The 15,760-nt window shown below is 47.6% G+C and overlaps 1 protein-coding gene across 1 annotated transcript in view; it reads right to left on the bottom strand.

Moving 5' to 3' along the window:
* Positions 1-1,311: 1,311 nt before the first annotated feature.
* LOC138568695 (uncharacterized) overlaps positions 1,312-15,760 on the bottom strand; it is a 1,243,988-nt gene continuing 1,229,539 nt past the window's right edge. The window contains exon 92 of the mRNA XM_069646472.1: positions 1,312-3,811. Within this exon, the coding sequence (XP_069502573.1) occupies positions 3,696-3,811 (116 nt within the window). The 3' untranslated portion in view covers positions 1,312-3,695. The remainder of the gene's footprint in view (positions 3,812-15,760) is intronic.

Raw genomic sequence — 15,760 nt, 5'->3', positions numbered from 1 at the left:
GGCCTGGGTATCCCAAAAATGTAGGATACCTCGAGCCACTGTCACATCAGCATGTAGCTGCCACCAGCCCATACCCTGCTCTGTGGGCAACACACGTGTGCCCAAAAACATACACTAGGGGTACAATGTTGTACCTCTACCCATCAGTGCCTTAAGGGTATCCCATGGATACTGCTGACCAAGAACAAAATGAAGAGCTTTTGTGCCAGGGGTCCAAACTGGAATCCTGTGCAGAAAATAAGCAGAACACACAGTTTAAGGAGGTATAGGACAAGGAGGCCCTGCTCCTCCAATGTGTTTCCAGCATCACAGGCGCCCCAACGCAAGCATCGCTGCCTGCTCCCTACACGATTTGGGATTCATCATTTGACAGGACCTGCAGACGTCAGTGAAATGATCAGTCCCTGGGGTCAGTTATCGTCATTTTTGCGTTACAGTCCCTACATCTTTTGAATCCGGACGCCTTGGAAGTAGACATTACAGCAAAGTGCGTTGAATTCTGTCACGAAGAATCAAACTGATACGATTCTCTGATAGAGATGTTCCTATCGAGCAGCATACTGATGGCTCTGAAAAAAGCAACTGAGATTAAGGGGTGCTGTGACGTAGTAAATGTACTGCGACCAACGTCACGTCCAGTGTCGACAAGCTGCACGTCGAGTTAAGAGGAATCTACGGACGAGTTAAGGTGCACGAGGCCCCTTGTCAAAAAGCTTTCCGAGCTGCTGATGCTGGAATGGATATCTATCTGACAAGGAATCTGCGGGAGAAAGCAATCCATTGAAATAGCCGGTCGCTAAATCTGGAACCACCATTGAAGCAGCGGATCAAGCAAAGTATCCATGTAAGTACTGTAACATGAGGGTGCTGAAAAGTGGTTGGAGAACACCTGCGAGCAATAGGAATGGTCTGTTTTTAAAATGCATTGGTCTGCATAGGTGCTTAGGCACCAATGGCCAACGCTACATCTTTTATTTATGCTGATTGCTTCAAGGAACAGATGATGCTTATAGGTAAAGGCTAAATTAACTGCTGCTTCCTAAATTAGGTTAAATCAGGGCATTGATTGCTGTACCTTTGGATTTCCAGTGGATGTTGGTAGTTCAAGTCGAGCTAACTTGTTAGACCGTTGCCCCCAGTGAACTTTCCTGTGAACAAAAGCATATCAAGAACAACATCCACCAAGACCTCGGCAGCACAGGGACCCCTGTCTTGCTTTATGGTCATTTAGGCCTATACACAAGCCAAAACAAATGGCATTGCTAATACTTGTTTAGTGTCATCTGTTCCTTTTCTGTAAGAATTCACCCATTTGATGTGAATTAAAAGTTTATTCATGTAAATATATTATATATACTTTGTAATGTACAGCCTTGTAAAAAACATTTTTTTCTCTTTTGATAAATACACGTAACACATTCAAGTGCTAAAGAAACACACAAGGATTGTACTTCAAATCCAAAATACTGACTCTTCTTAACTAGCCTTCAGTGTAATCATACATTTAGCACACTCGAATTCTCATATTTCTGAAAAGGGTATACTTTGTATAATTGTATTGGGTTCCCATAATGCTCATGGCTGCTCCCAGCCTGGGGATACCTCAATGTAGTGCATGGTATTAGTTAGAACAAGATGTCTATGTTATGTTGCTACAAGTTGAAGATTGGAAATAGTCTCATAATTTTCATTAAGTAATTGAGATTAAGGATGATTATGGGATCCTGTACCCCAATATCGATGGATCTGGGTTGTCTGCCTACCAACGTTTTGTTCGCGGGTGGACTGCCCACAGTGTAACTGCTTGGGCCCCCTTTTTAGACCGTTCATTAAAAACAGGGGCCCAAGCAATTTTTGTCTGCCGACGCCAATGTTAAGGATGCGGGGGACCCCGTACCTTCAACCCATCAAAATACCGAACATGGGGAGCGGGGGACACCCCCAGAGCCCCTGCATCTCATGTTCGGTATTTGCATCTGCGACCATAACGGTAGCACCCAAATCGAACAAAACATCCATACAGACAGTTTTTTTCTAATAAATTGGGTGTTACCATATCGATTATGAAGGAATACTTTCTCTACTTAAGCAAAACATATTAAAATGTTTCTGTACACAAAGAAACTTGTCCAATTTGCACCAAGACTTAACTGGACAGTTACATGCCTGTGATCTTCATGCACGGTACAATTAAATATTTGCAGAGGCTGCATTGTTAACATTTTCATGGCAATGCTTCTTAAACAGTTGTGCTGTGGAAAGTACTGTAACTGGGTACTCTCACAGGCATACCCCCTGAATACACATGTAGGAACTCTCAAGCAGTGTCCATCACAGCTATGCAGGCATGAATATTTCTTAACAAATAAAGTGATATCATTTTGGTTGATTACAGCTTTAGCAAGATCATAAATAGTTAAATGACCGTTGCAGGGACACCTGCTCCTTTATTTATACAAAACTGCCAAATTACAAGGCAAGGAACCTCACCAATGTAGTGATATCAAATTTGCATGTGTAAATGTTTTCTTCTATGTCGCAACTGAGCAACACATTAATTGCTATTCTGATTGGCATCACTGACTCCTGACCACATCTTCACGGACATTCTTGAACTACCGGAAAACCAACATCACTGGTGTGAACTGCCTGATTGGTGTATCTAACCAACGATGTTACAGGACTAATGATCGTTGTTCTATTGAGACATGCCCCCAGCTTGAACTGCAAGTGGCAGATGTTCTGTGCAGAAGAGAAAGGTAGACCTTTGCTTATTTTACATCAGGGCCTTTTCCAAGAAAGTCAATTTGAACTGTAGATTTGAGAAATTCAAAATGCGTGTCAACATATATATGGGGTCTGAAGGACTGGTCATTCAAAAAGATGTAAAGTGCAGATAAATGTATAAAGTCCATAAACATTTAGACAGAAAAGCAGTTGAACACAATACAAATGTTTGTTAGTGTAGAATATCACTTTCACACATTCTTTGCTCATGAAATAGCTTCTTTCTTCATGCAGATTACTCTCGAACCGCAGTCAATTGTTCTGCTGATGGGGGTGCCTTCTGGATTGGGAAGAAATAGAAGCTACAGTCCCTTTGCCGGAGGCTATCACATCAGAGAATAGTCATTTCCAAGCGGAATAGATTAATTATATACTTTTCTTACATTTTCCACAAGAAAACAAACACATTTAACACATTCTTAACATATGTACATGTGTTTTCTTGCACTGTTTTTTCCATTTCGCATGTGCAGCCACAAAGAAAGATAAAACAACAACAAAGACTATATAAATTGCCTGCAATCATGATGGTTCATTTCACAGTGCTAAGTTACACAGAAGAGAGAGTGTACAAAATATGCAGTTATATAATGTTACACTGTAAATGGCACAAAGCAATGAGCGCTTTTTATCTTACTTGTACTCAGCTCATATATCATCACAAAGGCTGTCTGACCCTAATTGCTAAGGTTGCCTTACCATGCAAATGTTGTGTCTCCAATGTACAAAAGAAAACAGTAAAAATAGACTGGCTTTTTCTGTTACTGGTTCCTTCGTAGTGTAAATAGATACAAAAGAGAGGGCCACACTAGTAGTTCATTCAATTGTGATAAGGATATTTATGCACATTTTTGAGGTAGGACAATCTTTTTTCAGTTGAACTGGATAATTATTTCACATATAAATCATTAGAAGTGGGTGAATGTAGTCACAAATGTTGTCATTAGGCAGCTAATGAGAGTTTGATAAACGTAGTGGGCAATGGGGATTTTCGTACACGCCAAAGCTCCTGATGCTGGTAGTCCTGCAAACAGAGTAATGACAAAAGATATTACACATATTGTACATGGCTTTTCACATAATTTAACAATATGCATGTTTCTTTGTGAATACTCTTACTCCCCAATGATGGGAAACTATAATAGCCAAACGGTTCCCCAAGTCTGCTCACAATGTCTGTTGGGCAGTTTCAATTTTCCAACTTTCCCCTTTTACCGAACAGCACAGATAGCAGGCAACTCTTTCAGAGAGTCAATGCTAAAACTTTTAAGAGTAACTGTAACTTCTACCTCTCCATCAGTCCCAAGTGTACCATGCAATATCTTGAAAGCATATTAAAGCAGTACTCAAAAGAGGAGAAGCAAACATAGAATTCCAATTACAACAACCTCATTGAAAGAGATAATTTCCTCTCGGTAATGTGCTTTCTGAAAGATTTTCCTGCCATTGATTCTGCATCTATGATATCCCTATCCCAGTGCAGCTGTTCTCTAGAAACATTTCCGCTGCTAGGGGCTGCAGTACGGCTCTGCGTCAGTTCCATACAACCCCCCTACATGCCCCGCACCGGATAGGACACCGGGGCCAATGTAGATTCAGTTCCACTGTTTCTCCCTAGCCCTCTGAAGCAAAGAGAGACTGTAGAACTGGTAGTGTAATAGCTTGCCACAAGAAGGGCAGGTAGGGAAGGCGATGAGATTTCTGTGGCAGGAACATCCATCAGAAAGAACATTACTCAGAGGCAAGTCATTTTTTTTTTCTAATGGATTCTTTCCTGCAACGGATTCCTCATCTATGATAGACTCCGAAAGTAGTATGTAAATCTGGAGGAGGGATGAAGCAAGGACATCAGCTAAACCAGAAAACTCTAGAGTACTGCCCTACCAACGCGGATATCCTGGCCCACAAGGAAATCCAAGCAGTGATGCTTAGAGAACATGTGCAGAGATGCTCACGTTGCCACCTGGTAAATGTCCAGGACAGGGACTCCCCTCTGCAGGGCAGAGGTGGCAGCCACTGCTCTGATAGAATCTGCTCTGAGACACTAAGACACATCCTTCCTAGCCAGATCATAGCTTTCTGAGATGTAGATAATAAACCACCTGGACAGGGTCTGATTGGTCACAGCGCTGCCAGCACGAGCACCAGCGTATCCAACGAAAAGCTTGCCATCTTTCCTTGCCTCTCTAGTACGCGAGACGTTGAACTTCAGGGCCTGTACCTGGTCCAGCCAATGGAATCGTTCCTCTGCCTTGGAAGGGTGTGGCGGAGGAAAAAACACAGGAAGGTGGATCTTCTGAGAGAGATGGAAATGCAAGACCACCTTTGGCAGAAAGGATGGTCTCGCTCTCAATGACACCTTCTTTTTGGAAAAAACAAATAGGGAGGTAAAACAGACATGGCCTGGAACTCACTCCCCTGTCTCGTGGAAGTAATGGCAACAAGGAAAATCACCTTAAGGGTGAGCAATCTAATAGAACAGGAATGAAGGGGCTCAAACGGAGCAACCCATACAAAATGTTAAAACTAAATTCAAATCCCATGCCGGAAACACAAACTGGCAGGGATTAAACTAGCTACACAAACCCTGCAAGAACTGCATAACACTGGGGTTTGTGAAAAATGTGCCTTGTTCTGGCGATCTCTTGAACACAGAAATATCGGGTCCATAAACCTTTGCTGTGCCAATCTGTAGGCCCGCTTGGGCCAAGGAAAACAGGAAATCCAACACAGGGGACAGAGCACAGGGTATAGGATTGCAGGTCCTTCTCCCGGCACCAAATTGTAAATGTACACCACCTGCATACATGGATTTTGAAGCAGGCCTCAGAGCTGAAAGGAGCACATCGAGGACGTGGTCTGACAAGTCCCACTCCTTGTATCTCAGCCTCTCAGAAGCCAAGCATGACGGTTCAGGCTGCTGAGGTCCGGATTGAGGACCTGCCATTCTGCTTGGGAGAGCAGCAAGTCCACCCTCCTCGGAAGGTACCAGGGAGGGCAGATGGACATGTCCAGCAACTCTGGATACCAAGCTCCCCGGGCACAGTCTTTGGCGATCAGGATAATCATGGTTCCGAACAGGCGCAATCTCCTGAGAACCAGAGGATTGACATTGATCGACTGGAACGTATAAAGGAGGTCAAAATTGCACTCGACCATCAGTGCATCCCCAAAGCTCCCCAAAATGAAATTCCCTGTAGCAAACAACTTACACTTCCTGTTGGCTCTGGAAGCGAAGAGTTCCCCAAAAAGACCAGATCTCCCCCTGAACTCCCTGACAGAGCTCCCATTATGGGAGGCCGAAGTCTGCCTACTGTCATGAACTATCGGACGCGTCCTTTCTGGACTTCATGGTCCCTGACCCATAGAGGCCTACACTCAGCAGTACTCCCAACATGGCCGCCGAACGCGGAACGCTGTTTACCAGTCTCAGCGTCGTACGCACTACGTTCTACAAAGCTGACACACCCCCGCAGCCCTGCGCGTCTCAACGCTACCGCTTGCAGTAGCCGGACGTGAGTTGCCGTAGTTCGTACAGCGAATTCCTTGATTCCTGATTCCTGGTCCCCTAAATTCCTTCTCCTTCATCCTTTCCTTTCTTGCCCTCAGTTTGCTTCCCAGATCTCCTTTGCACTCATCCCCCGAGTGCTCTCCTCGTCGTTTCCTGGACCTTTCCCCGACATCTGAACGTTTCCAAGAAATGGGACGCAGAACGCACGCTGGAACCCGAGGATCTACGCACATGGTTATACAAGACCCGAACTGTGCGAAAGAAGACTTCATCGAAGAACTCCAACAAACAATACAGACGGGTGAGAAGGGAGGAAACCTGTGACAGATTGAGATGCCAACAAACTGATACAGATACGGACATGGAGGCTGCAGTTCAAGACCTCATGCGTGGCATGCAGGAGTTAACAACAGAAGTTCAGAATCTCAAAGCCAAGAATACTGCATTAAAACAAGTAGTCCTGTCACGTGATTCCGCGAGAAAGGATGCAACGGATTCACACCGGGCTGTGTATGTACTCTGCCTCTGATAAACACCTTGTGAGAGAATGTCCTTTAGCCCCTCCACGGCGTTCGGGAAACGCCAGCTCCCGATCCTAGATGGAGCACAGCTTCGGAAGAGAGATGTTTGCTCCACATCTATTCCATCCTTGAACTCTCCTGGACAAAACAACCTTGTGATCTTGTAGGCCTTTCTATCGCCGTCCAAGAAAGAAGCTTATCCCATTCTGGCATTAGTGGATTGTGGGGCCATAGGGATATTTATAGATCATGATTGGGTCACTACCCACCACGTTCCATATGAAACACGAGACATCATGCAACCTGTAGAGGCCATCGATGGAAGACCTCTCTCTTCAGGACCCATAACCCTACAAACCAAAGAGATCCAGCTCTCGATAAACCATCATCGAGAGGTGATCAAATTTGACATCATCAAATCTGCCCATTATCCAATGGTCCTCCATATGCCCTGGTTACAGAAGCACAACCCATACATCAACTGGGCGGCTGGATCCTTGTTTCTTGGTTCAGAACATTGTATGTCTCACTGTCTATCCCTGGATTCCTCGTCAAGATCCTCTGAAGGTACGCTAACAGACCACCAAGGCCCATTCACGGTCTCAAATATTATCCAGGTCCCCAGGACCTATCAGGATTACACTGATGTGTTTTCAACTGCAATAGTTCAGGCCCTACCCCCTCACAGACCTGAAGACTGCGCTATTGATACTGAACCCTCAGCAGTGATTCCCTTTGGAAGGATTTTCATCCTATCAGAACCAGAGAAAAGGGCCCTCCGAGAATACTTGGATACCAACCTAGAAAATGGCACTATACGACCATCCAGATCCCCGGCGGGAGATTCGTTGTTTTTTGTTCCCAAGAAAGATACCAAGGAGCTTAGGCCTTGCCTTGATTATTGTGGTCTTAATCAATACACCCTCAAGGACCGCTACCCATTACCCTTAATCTCGGATATCCTAGAAGCGGTGAGAGGAGCAGTAGTCTTCACGAAATTGGATCTCAGAGGTGCCTACCATCTGATCCGTATAAAGGAGGGTGACTAATGGAAAACAGCCTTTAGAACACCCTTTGGTCACTTTGAATACCTGGTTATGCCCTTGGGACTCGCCAATGCCCCAGCGGTCTTCCAACGTTTTATGGACCGGGTGTTCTCCGATATGCTGTTCCTCTTCGTCATAGTTTACCTGGACGATATACTGATATACTCCAAGGACCGTGTTAAGCATGAAGAACATGTTAAGACAGTCTTACAGCGGCTACGTGAACATAAGATCCTGGCTAAACCTGAGAAATGCCTTTTCCATGTCTCTACTGTTCACTATCTCGGATTTGTCCTTAGTCCTGAAGGAATTGGAATGGACCACTCAAAAGTAAACTCCATTCTATCCTGGCCTGTTCCAACTACTGTGAAACAGATTCAATCCTTCCTGGGGCTTGCCAACTTCTACCGAAAATTCATACCTTCCTTTTTGGAGATAGTACAACCGATCATTACATTGTTGAAGAAGGATACTCCCTTTCTCTGGACAGCAGCCCAAGATGAAGCGTTCCAACGATTGAAGTCGGAGTTTACACAAGCCCCCATCTTGGCTGAACCTGACATTGATCGACCTTTCCTAGTGGAGACGGATGCCTCCAACTACGCCATCGGAGCAGTCCTAAAACAGGAATTTGATGATAAATTAGAACACCCCATCGCTTATCTCTCGCGAACCCTAACTCCTAGCGAGACCCATTATTCTGTTCTGGAAAAAGAACTATTAGCCATCCATCAAGCCTTCACAGAGTGGCTTCATCTACTCCTGGGAGCAAAACATCCTGTAAAGGTCCGCACGGACCATCAGAATCTTCAAGTTCTACAATCCCTGGAATGTCGGAATAGTCGTCAAACCCGTTGGGCCTTCTTCTTTGCCCAGTACCAGTTCCAAATCCATCATGTTCCTGGAACACATAATATAATTGCTGACGCCTTATCCCGACGTCCCGACTACGAAACTCTTGAAGATCGATCCTTCCCAAAGATGTTTCCCCACACAATATTTGTAGCCCAAACAATCAGTCTCCTGGAAGACATTCGAATTCAAACCCAGTCCTCTGGGATCTGGAAGGAGTTTACTGGGAAGAATCGATGGAATCTTAAAACAAAGGATGGTTATTTGTTCAAGGATAATGGCCTGGTCATCGCCACAAAGAGATTGCGACAAAGGATTACCAGCCTCTGTCATGATAACCTTCATTCAGGACATTGTGGCATCACCAACACTCTCTGTTTAATACAAAGACAGTTTTGGTGGCCAAAAATGAAAGTTGACGTCCAGCAGTACATCCAAGCCTGTGCAGTTTGCACTCAAAACAAGCATGATAACAAGAGACCGGCGGGGCTCCTACTCCAACCAACACTACCAACAAGACCAACAAGACCTTGGGAATTCATTGCTATGGACTTTATTGTGGAATTGCCACCTTCCAGGGGGTACACAACTATCATGGTTACCATTGATTTATTCACTCACATGGCTCATTTTACACCATTATATAAACTACCGTCTTCCTCAGAATTCGCTGGAATCTTCTGGAACACATATTCCAACTTCATGGACTCCCTTGCAAGATCATATCAGACAGAGGACCTCAATACATATCTCAATTCTGGAAACTCTTATGCTGTATACTAGGAATCCAACGTGCCTTCTCCTCAGGTTATCATCCACAGACCAACGGAGCTACTGAACGTGTGAACCAGACTCTGGAGCAGTATCTTCGCTGTTTCACCACCAAGGTCCAAGACGATTGGTCACTGTTAATACCCGTGGCTGAATTCGCCTACAATAATTCGGATCACTCGGCTGTCAAAACCAGCCCCTTCTTCTGCAGCCAAGGATTCCACCCTTCGGTTCTACCATCCATTCTCCCACATCCTACACCAGTGCCTACAGTCGACTCCTGGATTGAAACCCTCATCAACGTACACAAGGAAGCCAAAGAACACCTCGAAAGGGCCCGGACAAACACCAAGCACTATGCGGACTCCAAAAGAAGACCAGGGCCTTCCTATGCAGTGGGTGATAAGGTCTGGCTATCCTCGAAACTACTGCCTCGACACTTAAGACCAAATAAGTTGGCTCCCCGGTACTATGAGCCTTTTTCTATAAAGGAAATCATTAACCCAGTGGCCTTCCGACTCAAACTACCAGACTCCTGGAAGAGGATCCACCCAGTTTTTCACACTTCTCTGTTGAAACCATACGTCTAGTCCTCCCGGACTGCTCCAAGATCTACCCCTGTGGTTATAGGTGATCAGTTAGAATACGAAGTGTCCAGAATATGTGACTCCAGGTACAGACATGGCCAGCTACAATATCTGGTCGAATGGAAAGGGTACCCTCCCAGTGAACGCACCTGGGAACCATTCTCAAACCTAAATGCCCCAGACTACTCCGACGGTACCACCTTATAGCACCTCTAGGATGCAGGAGGCCATGAGGCCCAGCCGGTGAAGAAGGCCAAGGCACAGACTTCTTGCTGTGGACATTGACCATCTGAAAGACATTCGCCACTAGATCCTCAGGCGAGAAAGACCTGCACAGGTGTGTTTCTGAATCTGCCCGATAAACCGGAGACTGCGACAGCAGAACCTGAGACATTATGAAGTTCAGGGAAGCATCCAAGTTGTGCAAAAGAGTGCATGTATGGAGTAAGTGCTCTGACACCAGATCCGGGGAGCGAGCCAGTCATCCAGGTAGAAAAAGACATGAATGCCCTTCCTTCTGAGGTGAGCCGCCACCACTGCCAGCAGCTTCGTGAAAACCCTCCTGTTGCCTCGATGAATCAGCACATGGAAGTAGACATCCTGAAAGTCCAGGGAATCCAGCCAGTCTTACAGGATTTGAGCTAGAGTAACCATCTTGAACTTGTCCTTGGGAAGAATCAAGTTCAGCAGCCGCAGATCTGCACAAGCCTCCGTCCTTCTTCGGCACCAGAAAATAGGTGGAGTATACCCCGTTTCCTCGTTCTGAGCGCAGAACCAGTTCTTTGACAGAAGCTGACAAACCTCTTCTAGGAGGATGGGGTCCTGAGATAAGGTGGTGGCCAGAGGACAGTGGTCCAGGGGTGCTGTAGAAAAGGGAGGCAATATCCTTGTTGGATGACCTGTAAGGCCCAAGCATCGAACGTGCTGAACAAGGAAAGCCTCTCCCCCACTGGTAGACATGTGGAAAAACACATCACTGAGGTTTGGCGTCTTCAGACGTGGTGGGGACAGTGGAAGTAACAATGCCACCTCTTTGGGGACCTCTCCTCCTACCTTTGGGAAGTGTCTGCCCCTGCCCAAATGGCTCCGTGGAGGGCTGTTGCACAGCAAGCCCCAAGGACTTGGCTTCACCTTAGATGACTGAACCTTATGGAGGGCGCCGTCAGGCTTAGCTCAAAAAAGGTTGTTGCAGTCAAAAGGCATGTCCAACAGTCTAGCTTGGACATCAGCCGCAAACCATGATGTCCTCAGCCAGGAGTAACACCTGACCACTGTGCTAATGGCCATGGCCATTTCCACACAGACCGCTATATCCAGCCCTGATTGCAGCATTTGGGGTGCCACCGGTGTGTGCCATCAGAGATCAGGGATTGGAAACCATCCCTAATTTCCCCCTCCGTGGCGTACTCAGTCGCATTTGCCACTGCCATCCAAAGGCTGAAGGAAAACGTTGTCATGGCCAAGAAGCATTTATGGCTCGCAGTACAAGACTGCCTGAAGCGAAAACCTTCTTGCCCCATTTGTCAAATCTCTTATTCTCCCTGTACTGTGGAAGGGATGGGAATCTAGATGTCTTCAGGCTCTCCATAGCTGCCTGAACCACCAGGCTCTCCTGCAAAGCGTGGGAGTAGAAAAAAGCTGTGTCTGATGGAGTGGGACTGTGCTTCTTTGTCTAGTCCCTGTCCACAGCCAGAACAGAGGCAGGTTTCTCCCATGTCCCCAGTATGGGTGCTTCCACTGCCGCATTGAAGGACAGGAGTGTCTCCTTCTTGTGAGCCTCGTCCAAAATGTCACAAAGTGCATACTGAACCTTGGACCAGGATGGGGCAGACAATTCCCAAAGTACGGGCCACTTTGGCTATCAAGCACTGGAACGCGGCCTGAGGCATGAGGCTGTCTTGAGATGGGAGCTGGCAAAAACTCCACTGCAGGTAGTTATCGAGGCCACTGGTCCCCTGCATGTCCTCTGCCAGTGGCAATATATCCTCACCTTTCCTGTAAAATTCTTCAGGGAAATCCCTCACGTCCCCAGAGGTTCCAGCCCAAAAGGAACCTAGTCACCTGCCACGTCACAGATGTCGTACATCTTGGACATTAAAGCATCCATAGGGAGTGGGGCGTATTGCAACAGAGCTGCAGTGTCCACAATGCCGATTGGTGGTAACAACAAAGTTGGTGCTTGTGCCATGTTTGCCGCACCCGAAAGGCAGGTCCTGTCGGCACTGAGCAACCTCAGCCTCCTTCTGGTCCAGGCCCGAGCCCTTAGACTTGCGCGAGTGGTCCTCAAAGGGTTCTCTGTGGATCGCAACAGGGACATTTGGGCCTTGAGGTACCATAGCCAAAGCTGATGGTGCTGTCGCCTGTGCCACAGGAACCTGAGCCGTCAGCCCTTTGGCGAAGATATCCAACATCTTCAGGTGGAAACTCTATAATTCCTCCGGCGTGGAGGATTGGGTTAGAAAAGGTACTTCTTTTGGCCGCTCAGGCGAATCCCTGGAGCGGTGGCTCTTCTTCTTCAAAGAGAAAGGAAAATGGCAGTGTGAGGACTTACTACGCAAGTGCAACCTTTTCCGATGTTTTGTTTTCTTCTTCTCCTTTTCCTTGCGTGAAACTGGCTGTTCTTCGGAGTGCCGTTCCCCCCCTCGCCCGAGATTGTGGAGCCTCACCCTTGGCCTTGTGGTGCCCCACTGCTTTGCCTTGTGGATGAAGGTGAAAATCTTTGCTGTCCTTTCCCAGAGGGCCTTCAGACCCCACTGCTTTGCCTTGTGGATGAAGGTGAAAATCTTTGCTGTCCTTTCCCAGAGGGCCTTCATGTGCATGGACTGGCATGATCCGCAATCACGGGTGTTGTGGTCCTTGCCCAAGCAGTACAGACAAAATCGCTGTGGATCTGAGACATCTGCCAGCCATAATCCGCACACAGTTTGAATCCCAAGGCCTTCGACGGAGTAGGCAATGTGTTGATAAGAAAAATAGTTAACCTCGATAAGCGTGTTCCCAATTAGCGAACAGAGTGCGTGGAAAATGTCAGGGGGCGCGGCTCCTCTATATACAGACCCCGACATCATATCCCACGCATGGCGCATTGAAGGGGTTGGACGGAGCTGCACTGCACCCCCTGGTGATGGAAAAGTTTCCAGAGAACAGATGCGCTGGGATATGGATTATCATAGATGAGAAATCTGTGAGAGGAAAGAATCCATTAGAAAGACCCTTACTACACTATGGGTAGTGAGGACGAACTCACCACCACCATCAAAACTGAATGCACCACATCACAGGACGAGTGGCTATTAAATACATTGGCCCTCATTACGACCCTGGCGGAAAGTAACTGACCTGACCGCCATAGTGTAAATAGCGTTTACGCCATTGCACGATGGAGTAAAGTGCAGCTAATTCTGACCCATCGGGCACGAGCATTACGCCATGGCGGAAGTGCAAAGTCCGCCATGGCGGAAATGTCCCCAAAACGCCCCTCACCGCCGTCGTACGGCGCCCTAGGTGCAATTCCGCCACCCATCATAGCGGTCACCGTAATGAGCGGTAATCGCAAAATACGGTGACCGTAAATATACGGAAACGGAAGTAAAAACATGGGGCCGGAACGGGAAACAGCACGCCGTACACCTATTAAATCAGAATCCCAACACAACCATCAAAAATCCGACCCTGAGACACATCCCAACCCGTCAGCCACCCTAGTTAAAACAATCAAAATGGGAAAAGTTGCTAAAAAAGCGTGCGACCGCAAGCGGCAGGTCCACTTCTCCCATGAGGAACTCACCGTGCTCACAGAGACCCTCCAGGAGAATGCTGCCGTCGTCTTCTCGACGCAAATGACCAGGACGGCACTTGCGAACAAGAAGGCCATATGGGCCCTGGTGGCACAGCGGGTAAGTGCGGTGGGGACCGCACCCCGCAACCCACAGCAATGCAGAAAGCGATGGGACGACTTGCGGATACGCATACGGAGCATACTATCAGCCAAACGTAACATTGCCACAGCTACCGGGGGAGGATCGGAATCACCCATCAAGTTGACCCCCTGGGAAGAAATCTGTGCCTCCACCATTGGAATGGAGAGTATAGAGGGAGTCGGAGGGATGGAGAAAGGAGTGCAGACATCCGAAGAATCAGGTAGGTGGGCCAAATAAAACAATGCTAAATCCACAATGTCCAATCATGTGAAGTACCATGTGTCCACATAGTGCAACAGAAACACATGTCCAGGAGAACGTCCACATACATTGGCCTGATAGCGCACTTTAAAAGTCACATTAAATACATGAATAATTAAAAATCCTAAAAACACCCTCTACACGTGCAGCATGCACACCCTAACTGCAGGCTGCAAAACAACTGCATCCTCAATCCACACAAAAATGAAACCACCTCCAAGGCCCTGACCCAAATCACCCTCAGGTACCACCCCAATGCATGTGATACATTGCCATTCCAATTTCCACAGACCCATAAATAACGCTCGCCCTCCTTTACTCCACCACAGGGTCCGATTCAAACGACGAGCTTCAGGACACCCCTACCAGCACACCTGCAAAGAGGGCCAAGACCAACGGCCAAAGACCCTCCACCTCAGCTGCACGGATCAAGACACGGCAGCAGCACAAATCAAGTGGCAGCACACAGGAGGGGACTTCAACAGGCACCCCAGCAGCCAGCATGCCCACAACAGCAGCACCACAGGTCCCCCCAATGGATGCCACAGAAGGCACTGCTTCTGGTGGCAGCAGCACCATAGGTGACACTGCATTAATGCCAGCATGCTCCGACACAGAAAATGGTGCTGTCGATGTAGGACCCATCCATGACCTGTCTCAATCCCCCTGTTTGTTTCATCCCGTACACCATGAGGATACCACGCAGGGGCACCCACAAGACGACGACTGGCCATCCCCCACAAGCCCTGTGGCAAGGCAACATGAGGTGATCAGCCCCTCTGTGACACCACCGCAAATGGGCATGGCCCAGCAGAGGCAACAGTCCCTCGACCAGGTGATCGTGCAACAGCAGCAACTGGCCACGCTCCTCAAGGAGCATGCTGATGAATGTGGGGGTTCTAAGGCAGCCATAGAAACATCTACTGAGACACTTAGGGCACAAATGGAGCGAAGTACAGAGACACTAAGGGTACAAATGGAGAGAAGCACCGAGAGCCTGAGGGGGGAACTGCATGCGACGTCCAAAGACGTATGTGGTGAACTTGCCGCTGTGCGCCGTGTGCTCACTGAGCTCTCACAAACCCTTAGGGACATGCATGGATGTGAGCAGGCAGAGACATCATCCGTTGCAAGTTCCGTCCAGGGCAGCCCCCAACGTAGATCTGGGAGGAACCTGCGCTCCACAGGCAGGGGTGCCCCTGATACCCGGAGAGGGGGCTTGCAATAGCGTCTGCCCACTGACAATGAGCATCTTTGGACACTGGTGTTCGGGGGGGAGGTAGGAGGGTGGAGGGGGGTGTTGGGCTTTCTTGGGTGGCGGGTCGATGGGGTGTGTAATATAATTTCACATATGCTATAAACATTTCATAATCATCCAATGAGATGTGTGGACATTGATCTTTGTGTACGAGGCCTTTATAGGCGTACAGTCCACATTGTGCATGTTCCAGACACACACAGTGCCACAAGTCCCGTGTCCATGTATCAGCCACCAGGCGTGAGT

Source organism: Ambystoma mexicanum, chromosome 2q (assembly GCF_040938575.1).
Source record: "Ambystoma mexicanum isolate Mex_15411 chromosome 2q, UKY_AmexF1_1, whole genome shotgun sequence".
In the NCBI taxonomy this organism is placed as follows: domain Eukaryota; kingdom Metazoa; phylum Chordata; class Amphibia; order Caudata; family Ambystomatidae; genus Ambystoma; species Ambystoma mexicanum.
Note: the sequence above shows the minus strand (reverse complement) of the source record. Positions and strands in the feature narration are given on the sequence as shown.